The sequence below is a fragment of the Silurus aristotelis genome (assembly GCF_946808225.1).
Source record: "Silurus aristotelis genome assembly, chromosome: 11".
Classification (NCBI taxonomy): domain Eukaryota; kingdom Metazoa; phylum Chordata; class Actinopteri; order Siluriformes; family Siluridae; genus Silurus; species Silurus aristotelis.
Window position 1 is genome coordinate 24,019,892 of NC_139584.1, and position 25,783 is coordinate 24,045,674.

A 25,783-nucleotide genomic window follows, 5' to 3' on the forward strand; every position below is an offset into this window, starting at 1 on the left:
GTCACAAGTATTTCAAAATATGGTTCAGTAATATAGACTTTACTGTACTCTCGACCTGACAGCAAAGTAGACCATGTAAGGATGTCATGGTTTCATGAGACTCCCCTGGCACAGAGCTACTCTGTATTGAATTGATTATCATGATTTATTTAGCTCTGCTTTGTTGGCACATGGAAGCGGAAAAGGCTGCTGTTTTTCTTTGCTGTCCTTTTTTGAACGAGAAAAAGCTGTAGATGACACATGCAGTGTGTTTAACATATTGTCTTATTTAAATGAAAGCTCAAGAAATGAGCCAGCTGATGAGCAAGCTGATGGCCTGACTGCATGTAATGAGTCACTGAATTTCTGCAAATGCTAACAATTTGTGGCTCACTGTTTTGCAGTAACGTCTCGAATGTGTATGAGTGCACCATGTTTTAGAATAATTTGCAGTCCTACTGTTTTCATCAACGCCTTACAGATAATGAGCATCAAGCTATGAGCAGATTGTTGAGAACGAAGATTCTGTTGGCAGGATTATGTTGAATAGGGTATATAATTATTGGACATGTGCATATCGTTAAAGTAAGTTTCTATATAATGTATTTGGCAGATTAATGGGGACAATGGTAGCATTACAATTTCTAGTAACAGAAGGAAACAATCTCAAAGATGGATTTTAAATAGAGATAGATGTCAGGGTTTAAAAAAGTGTCAAAGACGTTTAATGTCAAATAAATGAGAAAACCAGTGTAGAAGTAAGGGAATATGCATATGTCTTGAAAAGAAAAAGATTTAAAAGACTCAAAGTTGCAGAATACAGTACAACTCAACCTGTTAAGCCGAGGTCTAAAATATGAGGAGCATGATGGAGTTGACAATGATATTGGAATGAAATTAGGGGCCTCGGAATGATACTTGGAACCTGTTTTGTTTGATTAAAGTACTGCCAAATTACACTCGTTAGCTAAGCAAAGATTGCGGGAAACCAAACACCAAAGTGGAAACTGATTAAAGAATGGTTTGGAACTCAAATTAAATGAAAAAAAAAAAACAAGTCACTCTTAATTTAATTTCAAATGAATGTTAAACACTGTTGAAGAGCACATGCTAACAGATTAAATGTAGAGATTCATTTGAGTAAAGATAAATGTGACAGTCATTTAGGAATGGCATTTACTTTAAGTTCTGAACATTTGATTCTCCCAAAAATAACTTTTGTACTGCTCCCGTTTAAAAAAAAAATAGCTAAAAGGTCGTCATAAATAAATGTACATTATATACACACACATAGATAATAGAAACTGTACAATTCACACGTTAATTTCTTGGTTTAGAATACGAATTTTCACATTGTTTAAGTTGCAAAATTGATGCTCATTTACCTTTTATGTATTTCTTCTTTCCTTTTTACATCCCCTTATATCCATCTGCCTTCTCTCCTTTCTTTTCTGATCTTCACTCTTATGGTTACTGCCTTTTACTTTTTTTTTCTTGTGAAGTAACTTTTTCTTTCCTCTTCCTGCTCCTTGTTGGCTGGCATTTCACTTCCCTACATCTCCTCCTTTGCCCTTTAGGATTGTCTAGAGCACTGGCTTCTACTTCTGCTGAACCTCTTGCTGTTACCTTCCTCTTCATCCTCCTGCTCTTCCAGTCACAATGCCCACCATCTACAACACCTCTATCTGGTACACGCACGAGGAGTTCCACCTTCTCCCGTAGTGCAGTAATGCCCGCTCTGGCCCTGTGCCAGTCTCCACCCGCTGCCCTAATCACCGCTCCTCCTCTTGCCATCCCACCCCTTGCAATTGCCATTGTTGCCATCTGCAGGCTCCTGCACCATGAAGGATGAGGTCATCAGCACCAACGCACTGGCCTGGCTGGTCTGCTCGGGGGTGTCTATCCTGGCAAATGCCTGGGGCATCCTGAGCGTGAGTGCCAAGCAGAAGAAGTGGAAGCCTCTGGAATTCCTGATCTGCACACTGGCCGGCACACACATCCTCAACATGGGCATTCCTATCACCATGTACTGCGTCATCCAGCTGCGCCGCCAGCACTCCAATTATGAGTGGAATGAAGGCCTCTGCAAGGTCTTTGTCTCTACCTTCTACACTCTCACTCTGGTCACCTGCTTCTCCGTCACATCACTTTCCTACCATCGCATGTGGATGGTGCGGTGGCCTGTCAATTACAGGTAGGGCAAAATTTGCTTGAATAGTTTTATGCTGCTTGTGAGATTATTTGTTTCTTAATTTTTTAAAGTATCAGGAATTTAAGCAACAGAAACAGATTTGTGAAGCCAGATAGGTTTCCCTGAATACAGGTAGTTCCCGAGTTACGATGGTTTGGCTTAAAAAAAAATCTATCTTGCGATGACGATAGCGATATGAAAAAATGTCTGAAAATAGAAAAAAATTTACGTGGCTTTTTAATTTTCGTATGATACGTTGGGACGCTGCCAGGATGTGCACATTAGAGTTCAGTTGTAATGGTGTTAGAGCACACATCTTTTTCTGTTTGTTTGGTGTTTCGAAGCCCAAATTTAGCTCTTGCCGCTCTCCTTTTATGGCTTCGCAAGACATTGAAACAGAGCGCATCGGGCTTCCCCCTCCACTCATGAACCAGCGCTTGTTCACAGACCCACCACCACATACTTATATACTAAAATGTTTATATATTACAGAACTATAAATTAAATTGTAACAAATTACAGTATTTTACTGATCATAATTCTTTAAGACCCCTGGGTTAGCTAGGTCATGTCTCGACTTATATTTATATACGAATATTTTCAAGTTAAGATGGGGTCGTCCCAACACATCTCAATCATAATTCGGGGACTGCCCGTGTTATACTGTACAGTTCTTCTCTTGTAATAACACTAATTAAACACATGCCTTTTCTAAGACTAGATACCTTGAGCCAAAAAAAGGAAGTATCACAGCTCCCCTACCACAGTCCTGAACACTGAAATATTGCTATTCTTAGCAATGGATACTGGATCTTCTCAGCTTATCTCATAAAAAAACACCCCAATGCCTCATGTACAGCTTTTGATATTGCAAATGATTTCAGGCGACTTATAATAGCCAGCTGCAGAGACAGTCCTTGAAAGAGTTTAAAGTTAAGCGCAATGTTCCGTGACATCAGCTCAGGCTTATTTATGTCCTCTTCAGTTATATTGAAGTTTTCTGGCTAATTAGTAACTTCTGAGATATTCTAAACTTTGACTTGAAGGAAATGTGATTATGGCTTTTGATTATGCACCAGTCAGATGTTAGGATGTACCATGCTGTAGCTCTTGGTATGTTAACTGCTGCTTATTTACATTTGATAGGGAAATAATGTGGTGGTGGCTGTTCCACATACGGAATGGTGCTATCGCTGTTTACACATTTCAATAATGTTTTTTTATTATTATTGAACAAAACCCCATGCACAGCTACATTGGATGTTGTACATGGATGATTGAGACAAAATTGCATATTATCGCTTACATTACAGCAGCTCTACAGAGTTGATACCTAAGTAAACATTAAGTCCTGAACCTAGATATCTGCAGCGGGTGGACTGGATGGAGAGTTTTTCCAGTTGGCCATTCATTTTCAATGCGTTTCCTGTTTAGTCTAAAGAAACAGAAATGTGGTGCAGTGAAAAGATCAAGGAATAAACAAAATAAAAGACTTCTTGTGTTCATCATCAGCTGCTGGTGATTTTGATGATGGGGACAGCAGGGGAAAACATGTCCTCAGTGGTAGAGCCTAGTAAGTGAAATGATGGCAAGGAATGAAAAGCTTTTTTTTTTTGGTTCCTTATTTCATGTTAGAGAGCCAATAATTTTTATTATTTTGTCTCTCAGACAATTGAACAAGCTTTTTAAAGCAAAGCACAGGCTTTACTCTGCAGCACACACATTTTGCAGACAGCAACTGTTGAAGATTTTGCTGAATGGTTCTGTTTTTGTTTTCTAGTGTTGGTGCTCATAGCTTTGTGAAATAAAAGCAGCGGTGCTACCAGGCGACAATTTAATTTGGAACACTGCTCTGAATTTAATAGTTCACATTGTACTGACTAGTTTCACTGTTAACATATTATTCATTTGATTGATGATTATGTGAAAGCTGGTTGTGCTTATGTGTGTATAGAAATAGCCTTAAAATGTATGTTTTTGCTGGTTTACATTTTCAGTCAGCTCTTTATTGTTTATAGGAAAATGTTTCTTATTTATGTGGCATTATATTCTGTATTAAATCGAATCGGGTCTACTCGCTAATGCATTTTCAATGATGTTATTCCAGACAAATGTAGGGGAACACATTAAAGCAAATTGAATATTTGCTCACAGTGTGCACCTGGTTATAGGAAAACCCAAGGCCGATTCTCAGACTTCCACCGTAGCGGACATTAAACTATATATTAGAACATTATTATCTTGGAAATCAGGAGCACCATGGGGTAAATGTGTTTGCACCATAAGGTGCATCTGGGCCTCAATAACCTAATTTTAAAGAAGCATGCAAACTATTTGTCAAGACCTAATGACTTGTACAACATAGCCACTCAAAGAATTATATATCTGTAGCTATGGTGATGTTGGCAGCACACCATTATTTAGTAGCATTTCTGTAAATGTACATGCCTGGCTTTAGAGACTGTAGTACAGGCATGTAAATTATAAAAAAAAAAAAAAAAAAACATTTCTTAGTGCAGTTCAAATAGCATTGTTTTTTTTTTTTAACTGTTAAACCAATAGAATGGTGTAAATATATGATACAGACCTTCTATTTGGTGCATTGTCGTGTTTGGGTAATTGCTTCATTGCTTTGAAAACTCACATGAAAGTACTGATTGTCAGGCTGCTTTCATAACTAGCACATAATGCATAATTGCCATTCAAGCTAATATGAGTCACTGAGTAGCTCCCTTTTGTAATTGTGATTTAGATGCTTCAAAGTTAAAGTGCTTTTTTTATGCGCTGTTTTCATTATTTTTAACACGTTCAATCCTCTATAGAAAAAACAATTGCACACTTTCAATTGTCTTCATTAAATCCGAGCATTTTATTTATTCTACCTGACCAGGATTTATTGGGTATAACCCATTAATTATGTGTGATACCAAAAATTCAGAAAACTGTGAAATTAAACAGTGTCAACAATGTTAATCTTAAGAGCAATCCAGTAGCAAAACCACGAAAAACAACAAAAAACTTGACACAATAAAATGAAAAAAAGCCCAAGTCTCAAAAGGGGAACCTTTTGATAAATATTTGCATTATTTTGCATTATTTGTTGCTTTGTGGAGTATAAAAAGATCTTTCTGCCCCTTTACAATGTTCCATTTGCATTAATTACAATGATAATACATAATAATAAAAAATTATAAAAAATGGTTCCTCTCAGCAAACCATCCCTTTGGTAGTAAATGTTGTTAATCTCAATTTCAGCACACACAGTTTAAGTTTTATTGGTGTCTTACAGCACGGTTATTAATCTGTTTTCTGCAATGCCTAGATTTTTCTTCATAGGATGATTTGTAGATGGATGCATTTCTGGGACACAATAATGTAAAAAAAAAAAAAAAACCTCAAACTAAAAACAGGCGCTTGTGCTCATAAAGTTGCGTTAGACAAATACAAAGAAACACAATTATGTGTGTGTGTGTGTGTATATATGTGTGCTTGTGTGAAAGAGAGCAGTAGCTTGGTGAGAGAAGAACAAAAGCAAACCAACTGAATTTGGTCTTTTTTAATAATTAGTGTCTGTATGCAGTGATCCCTCCTTCAGAACACTTTCCCCAATACTGCCTTTCGTGTATGTAAAAAGAATCTTAAGAAGGTTACTGTCTTACTAAAGAGAACCAAATATGCAAGACATAAATAGAATTTTAAACTTTCTTTAGTTCACTTTTTTCAGATGGTAATGAACTTCATAGCCAGAGAACTGGGCAATAATGCTAAATGAGTAACCTACGTCAATGAATGCTGTGATGCATGTGTATTAATAACAATTATTTTGAAGTTGTTGCCCTCGGGTTTCTAGTTAAGATTGATTTGTTTGCTTTTTTGTTGTTTTTTGTTTGTAGTTGGTTATTCCAGTTACTCCCCACATGCTACCAATGGTGGCACCTTTTCTGCTATGTAGGTCCTGTGACGTGTAGATCACAGGTGGCAAATATAGCCCAAATTCTTCACTCTGGTAAAAGTCGGAGTACAACTTTCAAATTCTCCACTTAAGTAGGATGAAGAATGCAGTAAAAGATGAAAAAGTATTTGCTGGAAATATAATTTTTCAACATTCAGAAAAAATAAGATCTCTGCTTCAAATCACCCACTGTTGTTATAGCCTACTGCTCACTGTAGTTTCAGCTACCTGTTTTTGCCTCAGAAGTAGATGTGGCTAATGCATCTGATGAGGTCCTCTGCTGGTGTAAGCTGCCTACTTCAAGCTAGTACATTCTGAGATGCTTTTCTGTTATAAGCAGTGGGTATTTGATCTGCAACCTTCCTGTAAGTTCAAATCAGTCTGGCCAATTTCATCTACCTCACATCAATTAAGTTTGCAGACTTGCCACTAACTGAATGTTTCCTGCTTTTTTGCTTTATACACCATTGTTGTGTGTTTGTGTGTGTGTGTGTTCATTAATTATAAATGAACTCTTAAAATAACTTCCTCTGCATGTTTTTTCTCATTGCTGCTCTACAAAAGATAGGGCTTTTTCTTTTCTTTGCCTTAATATTCTCCTTTTGTGTCCCTTCTCTCTTTCTGCTCATGACTACAAGCTGAGCAGTGATATGGCTTTTCCCTAAAAGATCCTCTGTCAACATAGAAAAGGCCAAAGTTTTGACCCCGACCATCTAGAGAACTACCTCACCTTCTGCATCTCTCTTTAATTTTTAATCCCGTTACATTACCACTGTCCACCTCTTTATAGATGTTCCTAGGGCTTTATTGCTTTCTTTAGCATCTTCTCCAACTAGTATTTAGGTTCAGGTGTAGGTAGAAGTATAGATCAGTTAAAAAATATTGCTCAGGAAACAAATATGAGCAGAAAAGAAGAAGAGCATTGGCAAGTCTCTTGAGTATGGCAGAGCATTGTGATTAGCATGGTGTGTAAAATCCAGCAACGCAATTATTATGAATGATTATTTTTGGCATTCAAATGTACTTTAATAACAAAGGTTCTTGTTGGGTATTACAGTAGCATTTATAAAAAGGTGATCTTTTCAAAGAGAAGAATATAAATGTTTGACCTCAAATAAAGTCTTTGAATAAACAACTGTAATACAGAGAAAATATGTGAGCTCGTAGTAATAAGGGCCTCCAGAAAGAAACAGACATTCGAAAAATACTAAAAGTGATAAAGCATTCAGTCTGTTCCTGGTTTGAATCCTTATGATGTAAGTGATTTTTGTTTGTTCCGTTCGTTCTCGGCAGAACGACGGCATTACCCTCTTTTCTGTTATTCAGAATGAGAGTAGGCAGTTGTGGGCTTCTCTAAACTCATGTATTTTGAAGATGGTATGTTAGACTATCGCTCTAGCTAGTGAGAATGATTGCTATCACTGAAAATCCATGAAAAGATTCTGTCTGACTATATAATGAATATATAAAAAATTTATATTTTATTTCCTTTTCAGGCTGAGCAACACAAAGAAGCAGGCTGTGCACACAGTGATGGGCATCTGGATGGTTTCTTTCATCTTGTCCACACTGCCCGCTGTGGGCTGGCACGACACAAGCGAGCGCTTCTACGCTCATGACTGTCGCTTTATAGTGACTGAAATCGGTCTAGGCTTTGGCGTCTGCTTCCTGTTGCTGATCAGCGGTAGTGTAACAATGGGAGTCATCTGCATCGGCATTGCTCTATTTCAGACCTTCTCCATGCAAACAGGCCACAGTGCTGACAAGAACAAGTTCAATGTGCCTACTATTGTGGTGGAAGATGCGCAGGGTAAGCGGCGCTCGTCCATCGATGGCTCGGAGCCAATCAAGACCTCTTTGCAAATCACGTACCTGATCAGCGGCATCGTGTTCATCTATGACTTCCTTACTGGCTTTCCCATACTGGTGAGTGGCACTGATTACAAAGTCTTGGATTACATTTCTGACATATACCCATTGTTCAGGTCCTGATTTACTAAGGTATGAAATAACAACTGCTAATTTGTGTGTGCTTGTGAGTCTTAATTTACTGCTATCAGCGATATCCTAATCATCTACCTACTATAATTGCATAAATGATCACCTCTGCAAGAGAAGGGAAGAACAAAATATTTGAATTGGTTATGGGATGGATGTATGCATGGATGGATATCATAAATTTAATACACAAAGTGTTGGTAATAAGCATAAATCTACTTTAATCTAAGTCACTAATTTACAAGGCTGGTGAATGTTCTGTCATGCAATTACATTTTGCAGTGGATCATCGTTTGTCCATGTAACTTGGGGGAAAAAAAACTTTATTTCTTCAGTGACTCATGGATGCTATAGAGAAGGAGTTATGTGTCAAGTTGAACTTGTCCCCGACTCTGACCACTTAGAGACTTTTGAAAGCTTTCAACCACAGCATTGGGCTTAAGAGCTCCACGCTTAAACTTTAATGACCAATTCCAGTTACATGCTTGTCAGCAATATAGGAGTTCTTCTCACATCAGTGATGGGCTTTATTTATATTTATTTTTTTTCTTTGCAGAGGAGAGGAGAGGAGAGGAGAGGAGAGGAGAGGAGAGGAGAGAGAGAGAGAGAGAGAGAGAGAGAGAGAGAGAGAGAGAGAGAGAGAGAGAGAGAGAGAGAGAAGCAGATTGAACACCACAGGATTATTAATCTCTGGAGGCTTGATAAAAAGCATTCAACAGAGAGTTAAAAATTGTCATCACAGAAGCAATGAGCCCTGCCGGTTCGCTTTTAATTAGTTAAGCAATACTCCCAGGGGATAAAAGAGATACTTATGGAGATATTTTTTAGTATTATAAAACAAAGTTTTAGATTTAACCCCGGCTAGTGCCGTAAGTGGGTCATGCTATGAGAAAGATACATGGAGTGAGAGAGTGAAAGAGACTGAATTACTTGAAAGTTGTCATACATCAACATGGGCATGGACAAAAATGGATTCTTTATGCAAATGTATGTTTTTTATTAGTAAAACCAAACTCAACATAGAACATGAAGACAAAATATTCTTGTAAATCCTTTAAAGTAATGATGGTGTTTTAAATTACATGAATCATCAGCACACCAAATGGAACTTTTGGTCTGTTTCCACACGGATGGTTTTAATTGCCGGATGGTGCTTGATTTTCAACTTGTAGCAACAGTAAAACAAATGTTTTAGTGAAAAAAGTGGAAAGAGAAAAAGTACTTATATGAATATTACATTATTATTACAATATTTCATTTAAAAGGCATTTATTTTGAGTGGTGGGAAGAATGTGTCACCTCTCAGTACCTCAAGGACCCTGTCTTCACTCATAAAGCATAATGAGCATACATTAGTTTTAACACTTGTGACTGTGCTGCAAATGCTAAAATATTTTTGAAAAGAAGTGTAAAATGTAATGTATTATTGCACAATATGTGCTATGATTGAAGTCATGCTTGCTTTTCAGGTTTTAAGGTGACTGGTATATTGCATAGGAATTTTCGTTTTTTTGTCAAATTTGGCTTGGAATTTTAGAAGTGCCTTTATATCTACCAAATTATTCCAATGTTTTATAAGTGGTTCAGTTTTTGAGACAGTGTCTTGAATATTGCCTTAAACTCTGTTTGCTTTGGTTTGAAATCTGGTTTTGGATCAAACAAAAATGACTAAAATATCAAACTAATAAGTGATGTATTTATCCAAACAGTACAGAAATAATTAAAGTGACAGAATATAAATAGACTTTTTAATCATAGTATATAGGTTTACTAGTGAGGTGTCAGCAGAAAAGGAACTTGTGATAGATCAGCAAAACATTCTGTAAAAAATCAAGACTATATACTTTAAAGCTTTCTGCACATAGACATCTATTAATCAACCCTACTTTTTATACCTGTGCTTTTCCTCATCATGCTTCATGTAGAAACTTCACCTGTTTATTGTGCATCTGTTTCATTCAAGTCATTATTTCTCTTTTACATTACTCCTACGTAGAGTATATTCACCCCAGCTTATAAACTGAGGCATGTTTCTTTCTACCTCACTGGGATAATGAGCTATTTAAATGCATTAACGGCTATATCACACGCACACTTCAATGACTGCGTTTTTTTTATGGCTGGTTTGCGCTGACAAGCTCGCCCAAGTGCCCGACATACTACACACGCTATTGAATATACTACCAAGTATCGGGATAACTAATGGGATGAGGCGGATTTCTGGAATGCACTTTTATGTAACCGACTGGATAAAACCCTTGTCTGGAGTTCAGTGTTAATATTAGCCTAATGTTGAATCTGGGGGATTAATCACTGACACGGAGAGGAAGCCCAGGCCAGGCCACCCACGTTGACCCAAGTATTTCTGCCTGTATTAAGGATGCTTGAAGTAACGTTTTTCTACCTTTTTGATGAGGAATCATAGTAATGTGTTCCCCATGCTCTGGGGCAAAATATTTGTGAGGAAACACCTTCTGATTTTTATTCTCATTCAAACTGCTTCATTAGCAAATGCCAGAGGAGGCTGGAGATTAATGGTATAGAAAACCTGCTAGGAAATGGAATATCTCAGTGTAAATATAGGTCATAATTTTGCAAACTTACATGATATCAGCTTTACAGTTTAGAGCATAAATAACAAAGACATGTGACATGAGGAGTGGCAAGTGAGAAGTCAAGTTTTTAAACGGCTTATGACTTAAGAAATAGTACATTTATTTATTTATTGCTTTCATTCATTTATTCTTTAGTCTTTCAAAAAAGAGCTTTATCCTTTTTAGGGTAGTCCGGAGCCCATCCCATAGTTTATTTTACAATTATTAAAAAAAATTAACAATATGAAATACCAAATGCTAAATTGTAAAATTTAATTTGGAATTGTAGATAGAGGAAAACAATAATATTTTAGTATTAGTATTTTAATAATGTAGCAGAAGGGCAAACGTCTAGCTACAGTGAAGTATAATGAAGATACACGAAAGCTCTGCCTTTTCAGTTTTCCCATCTAAAGCAGTCAGACCAATGCAAATAAAATTTGCACGCAAAAAAAAAAAACAGTCCAATGAAGGGAATGGAAATAGAATGTGAAATATTTGTTAATTCCATCTTGAGGATAATTCCACTTTTATAGGGAACTATGAAACATTTAGGTGAATTATGGCATGTAAATATGAATAATCCCTGTAAAAGAGTGTACTACATCCCATAGTACATAACATCAAATTCAGTGTGTCTTTGTTACAGGTAGTGAGCTTTGCCAGTCTGAAGTATGACCGCTCCTACAGCTGGATGGTACTGTGTGTGCTGTGGTGCTCCATAGCACAATCCATTCTCCTCCCAATGTTCCTGTGGGCCTGCGACCGATACCGTGCTGATGTCAAGGTGGTCTGGGAGAAATGCGTGGCCATTATGTCCAACGATGAAGTAGACGAAGGTAAGCGGTACAGGGAGAACGTCTGCATGGTGCTAGGAGAGGGAGGAAACTGGGAAAGGAGATTTATTTTGTATTTGTGTATTGAAAAAGTGAGTTGAGCGATTTAGGACAGCCAGTGATTATTCTCAGTAGAACCATCATCTATTTTATATGTGAAAAATTATTGAATGAGAAAATGTTGATTCAATGTTATAATCGATGATAAAAAAATTATAATGATACTAGACATCAGAATTAGTTGATTGCTTGAAACGTGATGTCTTTTTTTGTGCAGAAAATACATGTAGCTTTGGGATTTAATTGATGCAAAATTAATGAATGGCTTCTTTATCATGTAGAATCTTGCCAGGGTACTTATACTTATCTGAAGGGTTACATCTGTCTGACCAGTGGTGGCTCGTCCATAGAGGCAGGTTGGGCAGAGCCCCACCAGGTAGATCACCTGTTCAACAAAAGTCTTTGTTTTGCGCAATCATGGGAGAGTGCACTAATTTAGGTTCAGTAAAGTTCTTAACCTTGTGGTTACAATATGTGAACTGCATTGAGCACTAATAGAGGCCCACTGGGATTGTTGCCCTATGCACAGAAAAGAAGCATTGGACAGGAGAGTTAATGCTAGGCTTGCCAGGATTGTGGGGTTTTTCATAAGTAGTTCAGAAGCCTATAGCACTCAGTCTGAGGCAAACAGAGTTGTTATTAATGCCCTGCCCCAACCCAATCTATGGTCATGAGCCACTGCTGTAACTGAAATAGACATCTATTTTATTTTAACCTAATATGGTACAGTAAGTGCATTCGAAATGATTTTTAATTTTTAAAGGGTCTTCCTTTTGCTTGCTAACATGGAAACAAGATCACAGGTTATTTGTAATATACAGTATTATGACACTATTTGGAAGATAATTGTGTGGTGGTCTGTGAAATACATGCTGGATGCTGTTAGGGCTAAGCATCTCTACCTTCTAAAACAGAAATATAGTTTACCAAAACAACATGAAACGTTATATTTAGATTAATATTTAACCATGCCTCTCTGCAAATATCGAGTTACGGTAAGGTATGCAGCGAGTAATTCAAACGCAGACAGCTGGTCTGTTCAAGATCATACTAGCGAAGTGTGATTTCTTACACAATGCATGTCATGCTCTGAGCGAGTTGTCAGAGAGCTACGGTGCGAAGAACGTAATTTCCACGTAATTTGAATTCGTGTGGTAGGTATCAGCTGCCAAACGCTGTGACCCTCCTGAACCGTCATGTCATCATAATAATGGAGAAGAGCGCTCAACCTTCTGCACTGATGACAGCATCCAAATGTTAAAACTAAACAAAATTGAAAAAAGAACAGAACATATGATAAACAGATGTTTCCTCACTGATGTTAGCATGAAAATCTTGATGTATTTAATTCTGTAAAACTGTTCTTGATTCGAATAAACAGAGATTACTTAAGTGAAAATATTGTCTATTTCTTGTGCATTTAATGATATTTACCTGAAGTTTTACCTCAGAGAGGCTAATATAAATAATACTGATCAACAAAGGAATAACTATAGGTAGCAACAAAAAAAGAATAATAACTGATCATGTTTTCCCAGGCTGCCACTCAATTTTTGTTCTTTTACAAACCATTTTTTTTTTTATTGGTACGGTTATTACTAGTCTAATTAGCAACATAGAAACGGTGCATCGTTTTCTTGTTACAATGCATGATTACTAATCCAAAATCAAATGTGCGATGGGTGCTTTTTTTTGTTTTGTTTTTTGTAAACTTAATGTTACCAGTGCTTCTGCTTCTTTTCAGAGGGCTTGCCCTGTATAACGCAGCTCGGGTGTATGTATAAGGGTCGTTTCTTGTTCTTACCTGCAACGATCTGCATGCTAAACTGCCTGTGCTAATAAGCTAACACCATTCTTCATGCTGCATCCAATGCCATATTTGCTTAAGATCAGCATTTTACACTGCCCTAGCCCTCCTCGTTTTCCCCGCTAAGAATCAGTCTTGCTTCTTGTTGCATTTTTTTACTGACATAAAATTACTCTTGAAATATGTAAAACGATTACCCAAATTGAATTAGACAATAGAGCAGACCAGTCAGAATATTACTAGTCAAAAGTCTATAATTGGATTTGCTCCATTGCCCCTATAATAAACTTAAAATTTTTAAAAACCCCAGAACAGTGAAGTGTCTCCCTCTTTATTTCTCTTTCTTCATAATCGTCTGTATGTCTGTCTGTCTATGTATCTGAGCACGTTTTTTTTTTTTTTAATCCTGATATATGCTTTCTGCATTTGCAGAAAACAACCAGGATGGAGGCATTCATCCGGACTTAATATATGACAGACCTTATGACTATAGCTCCGCTGCTGATATCTTGACGGTAGACCGTATTGCCAAGTACGAATTCTCGACCTTAGAAAGGGGAGTCCCCCAGTGTTATCGATTGAGGGAGCCTCAGGAAGATAAAATGCACTATTTGCAGGTATATTTCCATTAATTTTTTTTTATTTGAATAATTCCCCATGAAATGATCTTTTATTTTGCAAATTTAACAATTATAGCTGAAATTGTGCATGCGGCAGTGGCCAGAAATACATCTGATAATCTATTGCTGTCATAACCTCCACTGGAATCATTGAGTTTTTTTTGTGTGTGTTATTTGATCAATTTAATATAATCCTACTTGGTATTCAGCAAATATCATTCCTACAGTGCTCGGCTGTTTGGAAAATGTTTTTTTTTTTCATGCTACACACGTTGACTGCCTGTCAGCTTACATTAAAATACAAAGCTTTTTTTTTTTTTTAAAGACAGACAAATTAGAATCCTGACACAATATTAGGGCAGTTACACAGGAAGTACACATGAATAGTTTGTGCCTATTGTCGGAATGATCTGTAAATCGCTTAGTATTGCAGAGATTCTTTACGGATTCTCGGCTCACTTTCTAAATTATAACTGCTGCCACATAAAATGTCAGCCCTAATGAGATAAGGAGTAAAACACTTCAGGGCATACTGTTATGGGCCAAGACCAATTGGATAGTGTGATGAAATGTGACATAACATTGATAGCATTGTCACAGTCCAACTGTCTGCGATATTTGGACATTTTTGATAGATTTATTTTTATGATTTTCTTTTTAAAATAACAGTAAAAGTAAATTTGTTTTAAATTATTAAATACAGCCCCTGAGTGCTTTGAGACACAGGCAGGTTCCTTTTTTTTTTATATGCAACAAGCCAGGTAAAAGGCAAAAACACATACATTTGACAGTGAATGACTGAAAGAAAGGTTTGGAAGTAACAGAAAAACTTATATAATAAGAATTACAGGGGAGAAGATGTTATCAGACTGCTTCACCCCCACAGTCAAACATGGAAGTGAAAGCTTAATAGTTTGGCATTGTTTTGAAACAAGGAATGTTGGAGACTTATTCTGAGGAATTCTGAGGAGGAATACTAAACCAACACAACTACCATTCCATACTTCAGCACCATATAAATCTGAAGCTACGACTGAAGCTAATCAGAAGCAACTTCACCATACAACAAGGCAATGACCCGAACCATACATTAAAGCTCTTTAAGCATTATATAGAAAGAAAACGGTCATCTGGAACATCAACTATCATGGAATGGACTGCCCAGTCATTAGACCTAAATCCTATTGAACTGCTCTGGGATGAACTAGATAGTGAAGAACACCTTTTTCTAGTTTTATAAGAGGATGGGCAAAGTATTTCAGCTAAAAAGTTTAAGAGTCTGGATGCCAAGAACTTGTAAGCTGTTATTTATGCTAAAAGATTTTTCTGAGAAAGTAACATTTAACATCTGCAGATTTCTGTATTTGTTTGGTCAGGAGAAGAAAATCTTTAAACTGATAAATTGTACCTAGATTGTGGCAAATAAACAAATGGAACATTTTTTTGAAAAATTTTTTTTTACCAAACTCTTGACAGGCAATTTTCTACAAAGTGCTGATGTTGGAGACTCTTTACAAAGTAGATATCAACCTCACAGCTGGAACTAAGAAAAAGGTTCATTAGCACATTCTGATGAATCAGAACCTGCCATTCAGCAGCACTGTAGTGTAATTGCTTAGAATTGACATGACTCAAATTTAAAAGTGTACTTATTCTCTTCAGGTGTTTCTCAAATCCAAGCAAGAATTAAAAAACCTCAAGTACTAACATAATTAACTGCTCGATACTTCGGCAAGAAGGCCTTGCTGTGTCGAGAACTGCGCCTGTCTGAAATATTTCTGATGTAGTTAGCTGCGCTTCTTTATCTTGTAGACACGTTGCTTTCTGACTTTCTCAATTCACATGACTGATCGCTTCCTGTTTCAGATAAGTTTTTTTTATTCTGACAGTTAACCAATATCTTCAAGATAGTAACCTGACACATGGATAATGTCTTGGTGGAGGTTTCAGGTGTTATGTCAGGCCTGAAGCTGGCAAGCATTTCGTCTCCAGACACTTATGTTTTAGTCCAAAATCAATAAAAGAGCATTTTTTTTCCCCCCTCGGTAGTCACGGCAGTGACATTTTACAATAAAATGCTGATGATGCGCTTTGCATAAATCTAAACTCATATTGCTTTGACGTGGCAATGAGCCAGCAAAATAATAATAATATGCATTTTCATTGATTAGATGTGTTTTTACTCACTTACTTATAAGCATTCTTCATTTCGATTTTCTCCTTGTTTTGAGAAAATATTTTTAAAATGATTGCTGTTCAGACAAACCCCCAAAGAGATGAACATAACAGCTGTATGGTTCAATTGCATATTTACATATTGGAAGTGGATTAAAATCATATTCAAGGTATATATATGGACATGTAATTTTTCCATATACCTGGAATATACTTAAGGCATGATCATGATCTTTTGCTTCCAGTGTGGATATGTGGAGACGCTAACCTCATTAGAATTTCTAAATTGAAATCTGTGTTAATAATTATTTTAATTGTAATTTATTGGTAAATGAAACTCAGCACAATGGATAAGGGGTGTGTGACAAATGCTGTAAGTGTAAAAAATTTAAAGCTGAACCAAAGCTTGAGCTGCTTTACTGAAATAAAGTGGCATAATATTATTTTCATCACAATAATTTCTAGCATATTATTTTACTGGCTCGATGGACCGTCCTGCTCAGCACTTAGTCCTTTCATCTTATTCGTGCCATAACCAAGCAGTGCATTTGTACTTCATTGCTCATATAAAAATGCTTTGCTTCCCTCTGCTGGCCAAAGTTCTCTCACATACCCCCCTGCTTTCAGCTCGTCACCCTCAAAATAATATGTGCTCCTCTGCACAACAGCCAAAGTGACCAACCTGCTATCTCATTCTTTTATGTATGTACACATATTAATAAAAATAAATAAAATCTTTAATCAATTATATTTTTCTTGTGTAGTTCTCAGAACAATGTGGAATGTGAGTATTGATTCTATAGAACCAGTGATTACAGTACTGTACTCTGATAACCCTCTGTAATCTGATTTGTACCCTTGAGAGGGATTCCTTTATATGAAGGAGTAAGCTTTATATACACTCAGTGGTTAGTTTACATTGTGCATGCAGCTTGTATTCATTTATTAAACTAAGGCATGCATACACATGCAAATATGTAATTACTGTCTGTAAGGTGTTTGTTGCTATGTAACTTGTCTGCCCTCCATCCCCCAAGCCATCACTGGAAAGGGTCCAACATAGGACTCTTGGTTTTGTGCAATTTAATCATTTATGCGCCTGATTGTTTTATTAGATTCAACTGAACCTGCCAACCTCTACATTAGAGTATGCTTGACTCAAAGCAGTGCATTTGTTGTGCTAATAAATACAGAAGCAAACAGCACATAACTCTGAAATAACTTGCACATTGTTTGTTTTTCAACTCTGGCAATATGTTGAAGCCTTACCTCCTTCCTCTATTATACAAACTCCCAAGTGGACTCTCATCACCCTTGCTTTCTGCCATGGCACCTGAATAAGTATTAAGATTTTACACTCTGCAAATAAATGGTACTGATAGACACATATCCAAAATCGCACAATTAACAGTCCAAATGGCAGCCATTTCAACATAAAACCCCTTCCAGCTGAGACACTGCCAACAAGCAGTTTCTGACTACACAGGTGGTAATATCTTTGCTTTCGGTTGGATTACTCTCTCTCCCTGAAGAGATTTGGGGTGATTAAATCATTTGTCACGATTTTTAGGTAACTTGTGAGCAGGGACAAATCAATATCGCACAAGCCTTCTGCTGCTGGACATTGTGTTATAAGTGCATCACATGTAAGCACCTTTGCTGGGATTTTTTTAACTGTGTATGCTCATGTTAACACACAATTATTTTTTTATTCCATCTTGTGGATTTACAGATTAATAACTGATTTTCCTCATGATCAGGTTTTTTTTTATTTCAAGGCTCACTATAGATCATTTTGGTTGCTGGGTTCTCGCTTCACCTGTCTACAACATATCCATGACCCTAGTGTTTTTTAACGTAAAACATCCTCATCAGCAGCTTTATCCACTGAGCCACAAATTATGTTTTTGCTGTTTAAAAATCCCCAAACTGCTCGACCTGATACACTTGTTCTATCACAACGTCTTATTAACTGGGAGTACATATTGTGCATAGCAAGAGATTGAAAACAGTCAGTAAACTAAACCCTTATAATGGGAGTGCCTGATCAAATGTGAATGACTGTAGCGTAGTAAAGTGGCCACTGAGTGTAACTCCTATAGCTACCTTGCCTTGTTCATTTATATTGCCAGACCTTTTTTAATGAAGTAGGTCACATAATGTATAATGGATATGAGAGCATGCCTTAGTCATTTGTAGCCTGATAATGCACTGCAGAATAATACAATGTTAAGGCATGTCCCGTTTCTGTCTCTACATCAGGTGCCCCCTACAAGAAGATACTCCCACGACGAAACCGACATGTGGACCACAGGGGCGATTCCTTCCTACCTGCACCGCTGGGGATCTACCGAGGACATGATGGGTGTGCCGCGTTACACCTCGAACCGCCACGAGAGACGCCGCAGCAGTCTAGCCTCGTGTCACGAGGAGAGCAGCCGCCATCAACGCGCACGTAGGAGCTCTGACGGGACTCGCTCTCTCCCACGATCCCAGCGCTCCGAGGATGAGCTGGGGTGCTTCAGCCGTGACGAAGTGATCAACTTTATTGATGAGACACCTCTGGCCAGCCCGATCAGGAGCCCCAGACGGGCATCTGCGCTCTCTTTAGTGGCCAGTGTTCAAGAGCGCCAGATTATTCTTTTACCACATTTCCCGCTTACACATTTCGAGCGGGAGCCTCAGGCCCTGCGGCGTGGCTCTGAACACAAGGGATCGCGCGCTGAACTGCATCAGGGATCACCTAGAAAGGACAGTAACAGCAGGGGGAGAGCAGAGGAAGTGGGTTTGAGCGAATACGGATCCGGTAAAGGTTGTCATGAGCAACGGCGAGATGGAAAGCGTCCGTCCGAACTGATTTTAACAGGCCAGGGCATGTGGACAGCAGTGCACTCGTCACTCAGGGGGAAATCAGGACAAGGCGAAGCGTATGTGACTAAGAGCGAAATCCAAGGGAGCATGAACAGCTTTAGAAACTTGCAATCGCCATCGTCGAGATATAAAGCATATCACTCCGCTTCTATCGGATCGACGACCTAAGATCTTTTATTATTTGTCACACACACATCTCTTAATATAAATATGAGTATTCTTGTTATACATATTCAAGTGGAATGTTTTTGTAATTTGGGCGCTTCGTGATCGAGTCTTGAGAAGTGGTCTAAGGCAGAGATACGTACGTTCTTTTATAGCTATTTTTAAATGTTACGAATATACGAAACATGATAATCTTGTATTGCAATTTTTGGAATTGATATTTTAATTTAAAGAGAATTTTGAAAGTAGAAAAGGGCCTTTTTTCAGCTGGTGTTTACAATAGCCACAACTAGCCATTGAAAATTTTTACTGGATTCCTTTTCCACTCTTTTCACTATTTCTGTTGGTTATGGTTGTGTGGTGTTATTATGTTATTCTTTTATAAAAATGATTCTATAAATGTACAGTAGATGATCTGATTTGCACCCAAAAAAAATTAGGCTGTCTTTTTATTTTTTATTTCATGCACAAAAGTTTTCGAAGGATTAAATAAAGTAAAATCTCCAGATTGAATTTCGTGTGTGGATGTCAACCAAACCAAAGTTTAGGTTTTTATCTGTAATGAATTGCAGTTTCCACATGCCCCGTTTTCACTGCTTTGATTTGTTTCAAAGTAATGTATGTTCTTCGCAATATTCAGAAAAACATTTGAATGGTGGAGTAAAATATTTTTTTTTGTCTGAGAAGGATGTTGTTTTGCGATCAAATTTCTACAATGATCTCAATTTAGTTCTAAACCCCAGGAATTCATTTTTACAATTTTTTGAGAATTAAAAATGTGTTTGCCTTTGTACAGTAAATACCACACATGGTTATTTCTCCATTAAAATAACACAATTCTATTTCAAATCAACTTTGATGTCTCAGATCTGCATTACTCTTTACCACTGATAGTACCATTTCAATCCTCTAACCTCTAACCCTAACCTCTAATGGTGCCTTAGCAACCTGTCCCTCTTTTCTCCCACTGTATTATAATTTTCCTCCAACACTAACTTTTTATATGATACAAACATGGAAACTTGACAGGAATTGGATTCATGAGCTCCTTCTGCACATTGAGTTAAATGTTTGCAAGGGGGATTTAATTGATTGTTGTGGTTGTCAGATAAAATGTTTTTTTTTAAAAAGTGTATCACTTCCGTATCAAGCCGTTTGGAAACTCTTCTACAGTGTATAAAAAAACCTACAGAAATGTTCGTTGTGTTCGGTGACAAAAATGAGTTGGAAGCACGAGTGCACTCTGGTACCTTGAGTGTTCTTTTAATAAAAGAAATTAAAGAGGGATTGTAATTAAAGAGGGTTTTCATTTTAATTCCACCAGGCAGCAATACTCATTTTTAATACACAGAAGAAATCATTAAGTATCATCAAAACCCAACAGATTCTATTTAAGCACTTCTGAGTTGTTATTTTAAGCGTGTGTTGTTATTATCCCTACAGAGATCCTGGGATTCCTAAATAATAGTCTGCTTTTTAGAGTGCATGACTGAACACACTATAATGCTAATCAATAGTTTTATATTCTGTCCACCAGTCTCCGGGTCTGCTGCTTTTCCATTGAGTCAACTAATTAGAACAACAGCCTTAAACATTCGTACGTCTTTAAAAACTCTAAACCACAAAGTATAGTTTGCAAATAATATTTTTTATGAATAATCTATGTGTAGGAATGTAAATTTATGAGCTGGAAATTTATTGTGAAACATTTATTTATTAAATACAAGCCTATCATTATTTGGAATGATCAAAATAACAGCAAATTTGCATATTGAGAAATCTGTATGAACTTCTAAAGTAATGCATATTTCTATTTGATTAGAAAAAAATAAATAACTAAATACAATTACTTCTATTTTTCCATACACAATATACTGTATTTTCTGCAGCTACATTGTTTTTTCTGCCTGGACAGGGATACCCTTGGGTTAATAGTATACTAACCCTTTATTGAAAGTATTTTTAGCTGCATGATTTGTAGTTTCTGAGGTTTCATCTTATGACTGGATTAGAAACAGTTCAATCTGGCAACCCTGATTTAGCCAATATACCATCTCCTCCATAAGTGAACATAAAGGTCACATACTTTTATCATAATATGATTCAAATGTATTAGTCACAATGTGTTTAAATAACAAGATTGTAAACCAGTAATTGAAGTAATAGTTTGAACCTGCACCTGAGAAAAGATACTAAATGGATTCCAAATACTGAATCCTCATTCACAACTCTACAATCCCAATTGCAAAAAAGGTGGGAAAATGTGCAAAATGTAAATAAAAACAGAATGATATGATGTGAAAATCCCATAAATCCATTCTAGTAAAATGAAACAAACAAAAAAAATCATATCAAATGTTTAGGAATACAGTATATAGCATTTTAAGGAAAAAATAAGGTCATTTCGAATTTGATGGCTGCAACAGGGTTTTAAAAAGTTGGAACAGGGCCATGTTTACCAATGTGTAGCATCACATTGTCTGTCTGTATATATCTGGGAACTGAAGAGACCAGTTAAGTTTTTGGGAGAAGAATGACGTCCCATATTTGTCTGATACAGGATTCTGGCTGCTCAACAGTCCTGGGTGTCCTTTGTTGTATTTTTTGTTTCATGATGCACCCAAATGTTTTCAAATGGTGAAAGGTCTAGACTGCAGGCAGGCCGGTTCAGTATCCGGACTCTTCTACTATAAAATCATGCTTTTGTAATAGATGCAGTATGCAGTTAGCATTGTCTTGCTCAATTACTGTATGCAAGGCCTTCCCAGGAAAGCATGTTTTTTGGATCTGTATATATCGTTCAGAATTGATGATTCCTTTCCAAATGTGTGAGCTGCCCATTCCACAGGCACTAATGCACTTCCATACCATCAGAGGTGTGTTTTTTTTAACTGAGCACTTATAACAAGCCAGATGATTCGTCACCTCTTTAGTGGTGTTCATGGTTTCCTAAAAGAAATAAAAATTTTGATTCATCTGACCACAGAACTGTTTTCCCTCTTTGGCTAAGTACATTTGAAATAAGCTTTTTTAGCATTTCTGGATCATGTTGATGCATGCCTTTTTTTGTGCATGATAGAGATTGTACCTGCAATTGTGGATGATGTTCACAGACAATGATTTCAGCAGGTGTTAATGAGCCTATGCAGTGATTTCCATTACAGAATCATGACTGTCTCAAATGCAGTGCTGCCTGAGGGTCCAACAATCATAGGCATCCAATATTGATTTTTGCCCTTGTCCCTTATTGACAGAGATTTCTCCAGATTCTTTTAAACTTTTGATAATATTATGTACTGTAAATGATAAGATATTCAACTGTTTTGCAATTTTTTTGTTGATGAACATTTTTCTTAAATCACACAATTTGTAGGCAGAGGCTTACACAGACTGGCAAAGCTCTACCTAATCTTACTTTTGAGATCCACTGCCTCTCTAAGATACACTATTTATATGCAATAATCTTACTGAACTACTGTCAATTATCCAAATGCAATATTTTCTCCAACTTTAATTGTTGCAACCATCAAATTTAAAATGACCTTATTAATTCCTTAAAATGGTTCATTTTCTCAGTTTAAACATTGAATATGTTTACAATTTGTTTGAGATCTGCAAATCATTGCGTTTGGTTGTATTTGCAGTGTCCTAACTTTTTTTGGAATTGCGGTTGTAATAAAAATTTGGTTAAAATACTAATAAGCAATTCTTTAAGTGACCAACAATCTGAATATATTCTTATATTAATTAATATAATGCATTTCTACAAAAAGACAAAGTGTAAGTACAGACAATGTGTGCATTTCTATTATAAAAGATCAGGAAAGAGTACTCTAAGTGTAAATGTGGAGTGCATTATGTACATTGTTCAGAAATATGTGTGATTTATGTAATTGATTGTATATGTTAAAAAAATCTTGTAGGTCTTTTGTATGGATTTTGCTGTGCAGTTGGGTTAGAAACTTTGTTGAAACCTTGCAATTGTAAATAATTATGTTACATATACTCTGTGGCTCAGATGGTGCAGATCTGATGGTCATGTGGTCAAATCTCAACACTACTGTGGTTAGATCCCTAGCAGGTTAGATCCCTAGAAGCCATCTGTCCAGTATCCTGCAGCTTATATACCATGTATGATATTACAGTACCTTTCTCTTTGTCTTGCATAGTCACCCCATTGAACTGTCCTTAACAGACAGCTGCTTGTCAATAGGCTGGTAAAAAGCGGCAGAGGCGTGCCTGCGATTCTCCTCACCGCATGGTGCCGTCCTTTTCAGCTTTATTCTGCTCTGCTGTGTCTGACGTGAGCCAATGAGCAGAATGTTTACATCACATTTCTCTAATTGGAAATTGTTAATCATGTCGTATATGGAGCGAGTTTTGGTATCCAATATTATGCAAATATTATGCTTTCTGTAAAATGGAAAAACAGCCATTGCATGCATTTTGCTGATTCTGTTGCTTTTTTAAACTGCAATACTGCAAAACTTAGATACTTTTTTTCTCGCCAGTCACCAGCTGGAATTGTAGATATGTGCTTGTTACTTGTTCAAGGGACTTCCAAGTTCTTCTTTTACACACTAGAGTACTAAACTGTACCTTTCAATGTCACTGGAATTTTTACTTCAAATGTTACCCAAAAAAACATGAACTATACCATGAATATGTTAAAAACATTTTAAGATACAGTATATTCATGTGTCCCAGTGGGTATAATCCACTCCCATGCTTACTTTTTGTAAGAAAATCTTTTTGAGCAACTATTGAAAACAAAATGTGTCCATACAGTTGTCCATAAACTAAATTCGTTCAAAGGGCAGAACTTGCTAAAGAATAACCTCTGCCCTGCTATATTTTGCTAGACCTTCAAATTGATACAAAGAGATGACGTAATTCAAAAAATTCAGTTTTATTATAAAAATATACATTTACACATGCTTTATCTAAATATATGATCTAGTTCAACATAGAGTAAAAAACTATAATCTCTATCATAAACACAATTTGTTTAAAATATCTATAAACATCTACAAGGTCTATAAGGTGTTACCAAGGCCGCCAGAAATTGTGTTGTATGTTTTTAGGAGCACCGGCGTGCTTGTGTGATGTTTTGTGTTTGTTGTAGATTTCAGTCCGTTTCCGTTCAGTGTTCTGAGGCGCTTTCACTCTTTGGGAGAAGCGCGGCAGGCGAGGCGGAGTGGGCGCGGGGGGCTTCAGTGCGTCGCTGTCCGCGGTGCTGGAATCCGGAAGTCGCGCACCGAGGCAGAGGAGCGCGTTGGACAGGTGCGCGAGCGCGTTCGAGCTGATGGCAGGGTTCGCGTTGCTCGTGAGAAGATACTGATGCACACCGGCCATGCACGTCTTGAACCCAGCCTGATACTCTGTTAAAGCAGTGTTTACAGCAAATACTGTGGAAGGAAAAATAAATAAACCTTTTATTAATTCTGATTATTATACCAGTTCATAAACTCACATACGCAAATGTTTAATTCATCAAATAAATGTGTTTATTTGATAAAAAATAAAAAATACGAACCTTTTTCAGTGTTCTGAAGATGTTTCAAGTGTATTACTGTCAGTTCCAAAATATCTGCTTTTTCAAATTTCCGTTTCCGGATCTAAAGAATGATTAAAAAAGATTAAAAGTTGAAAGAGAGTTGAATATTTTTAGTAAAACTAGAATAACCGAAACAAACTTATCCAAATGATTTAATATTGTAATGACAATACATTTTTAAAAGATAAAAGCATATTAAGTCAAATATGTTAACACCTACATTATTAGAGTAGAAACCTTCCAGTAAGGATTTTAGCTGATCTAAGCAGGTATTAATGCGCGCTCTTCTCTTTTTCTCCATCAGCGGTTTGGAAATCTGGAAGAAACACATCAGATTTTATAAGTTTTTGCACATTAGGGTGGAAAAAAATCTCAAAACGAGTTCATCCAAAACTCCTCTCACCTTTTTACCGCCTGAAACTTTTGTCTTTATCATGTTCTCTGAAGCCGAAACCATCGTTGCAGTGCCCGAGTAACTCCAGCGCACATGCGCACGGCCTTTTTATACCAAGACCCCTGGTTAACATCTCAATAGGGCGTGCGCCCTTTAGGACTTCCGCTTGACGTGAGACAGCCAATGAATATCTTGCTCTGCAGTAACTAGTGACAGTTTCGCCCCAGGATTAAAGAGTTTTAAAGTTGCTTCAAAATACTATTATTTATTTATATTGTATATTGCCTATTATATATTTTTTACTCAAAATCTCAAGGCTTTAACGAAACAAAAGATATCTACATAAATAAAAGCCCTGACTCTGGATGGAGATCCCTTTAATTGGAAACCATTTGGAAACCACACTGTGCATCTGAGACTGGTTCCACATGAACATCCTAAAGATTCAAAAAAAGGTGCTGAGAAAAGAACTGTGGGCATGGATTTGGACTGTAATTATTAACTCAGGACTTAGGACTGAAGTTTGCATAAACACTTCTGCATTTAAGGACGTTTCACTAAACAGTACACCTCAACAATATAAA

General features: G+C 36.9%; 2 protein-coding genes across 6 annotated transcripts in view; one reads left to right on the forward strand and one right to left on the reverse strand.

The window, feature by feature from the left end:
- The window catches only part of gpr153 (G protein-coupled receptor 153), a 34,142-nt gene extending 14,041 nt beyond the window's left edge, over positions 1 to 20,101 (forward strand). The window contains exons 2-7 of one of the 5 annotated variants that reach the window (XM_083554686.1): positions 1,557 to 2,173; positions 7,619 to 8,048; positions 11,364 to 11,553; positions 13,355 to 13,384; positions 16,977 to 16,996; positions 18,475 to 20,101. In XM_083554686.1, the coding sequence (XP_083410812.1) occupies positions 1,821 to 2,173; positions 7,619 to 8,048; positions 11,364 to 11,553; positions 13,355 to 13,384; positions 16,977 to 16,996; positions 18,475 to 19,251 (1,800 nt within the window). In that variant the 5' untranslated portion in view covers positions 1,557 to 1,820 and the 3' untranslated portion in view covers positions 19,252 to 20,101. Of the gene's footprint in view, positions 1 to 1,481; positions 2,174 to 7,618; positions 8,049 to 11,363; positions 11,554 to 13,354; positions 13,385 to 13,849; positions 14,035 to 16,976; positions 16,997 to 18,474 lie in introns of all 5 variants that reach the window. The other 4 variants (XM_083554685.1, XM_083554682.1, XM_083554683.1 and 1 more) reach the window with 4 other exon arrangements.
- A 4,048-nt stretch (positions 20,102 to 24,149) lies between these two features.
- Positions 24,150 to 25,265, reverse strand: her3 (hairy-related 3). The gene is made up of 4 exons (XM_083553954.1): positions 25,209 to 25,265; positions 25,026 to 25,121; positions 24,785 to 24,866; positions 24,150 to 24,656 (listed from the first exon to the last, which is right to left on the reverse strand). The coding sequence occupies exons 1-4, from the start codon at positions 25,260 to 25,262 to the stop codon at positions 24,295 to 24,297; spliced, it is 594 nt and encodes a 197-aa protein (XP_083410080.1). The 5' UTR covers positions 25,263 to 25,265; the 3' UTR covers positions 24,150 to 24,294.
- Between the last annotated feature and the right edge of the window lie 518 nt (positions 25,266 to 25,783).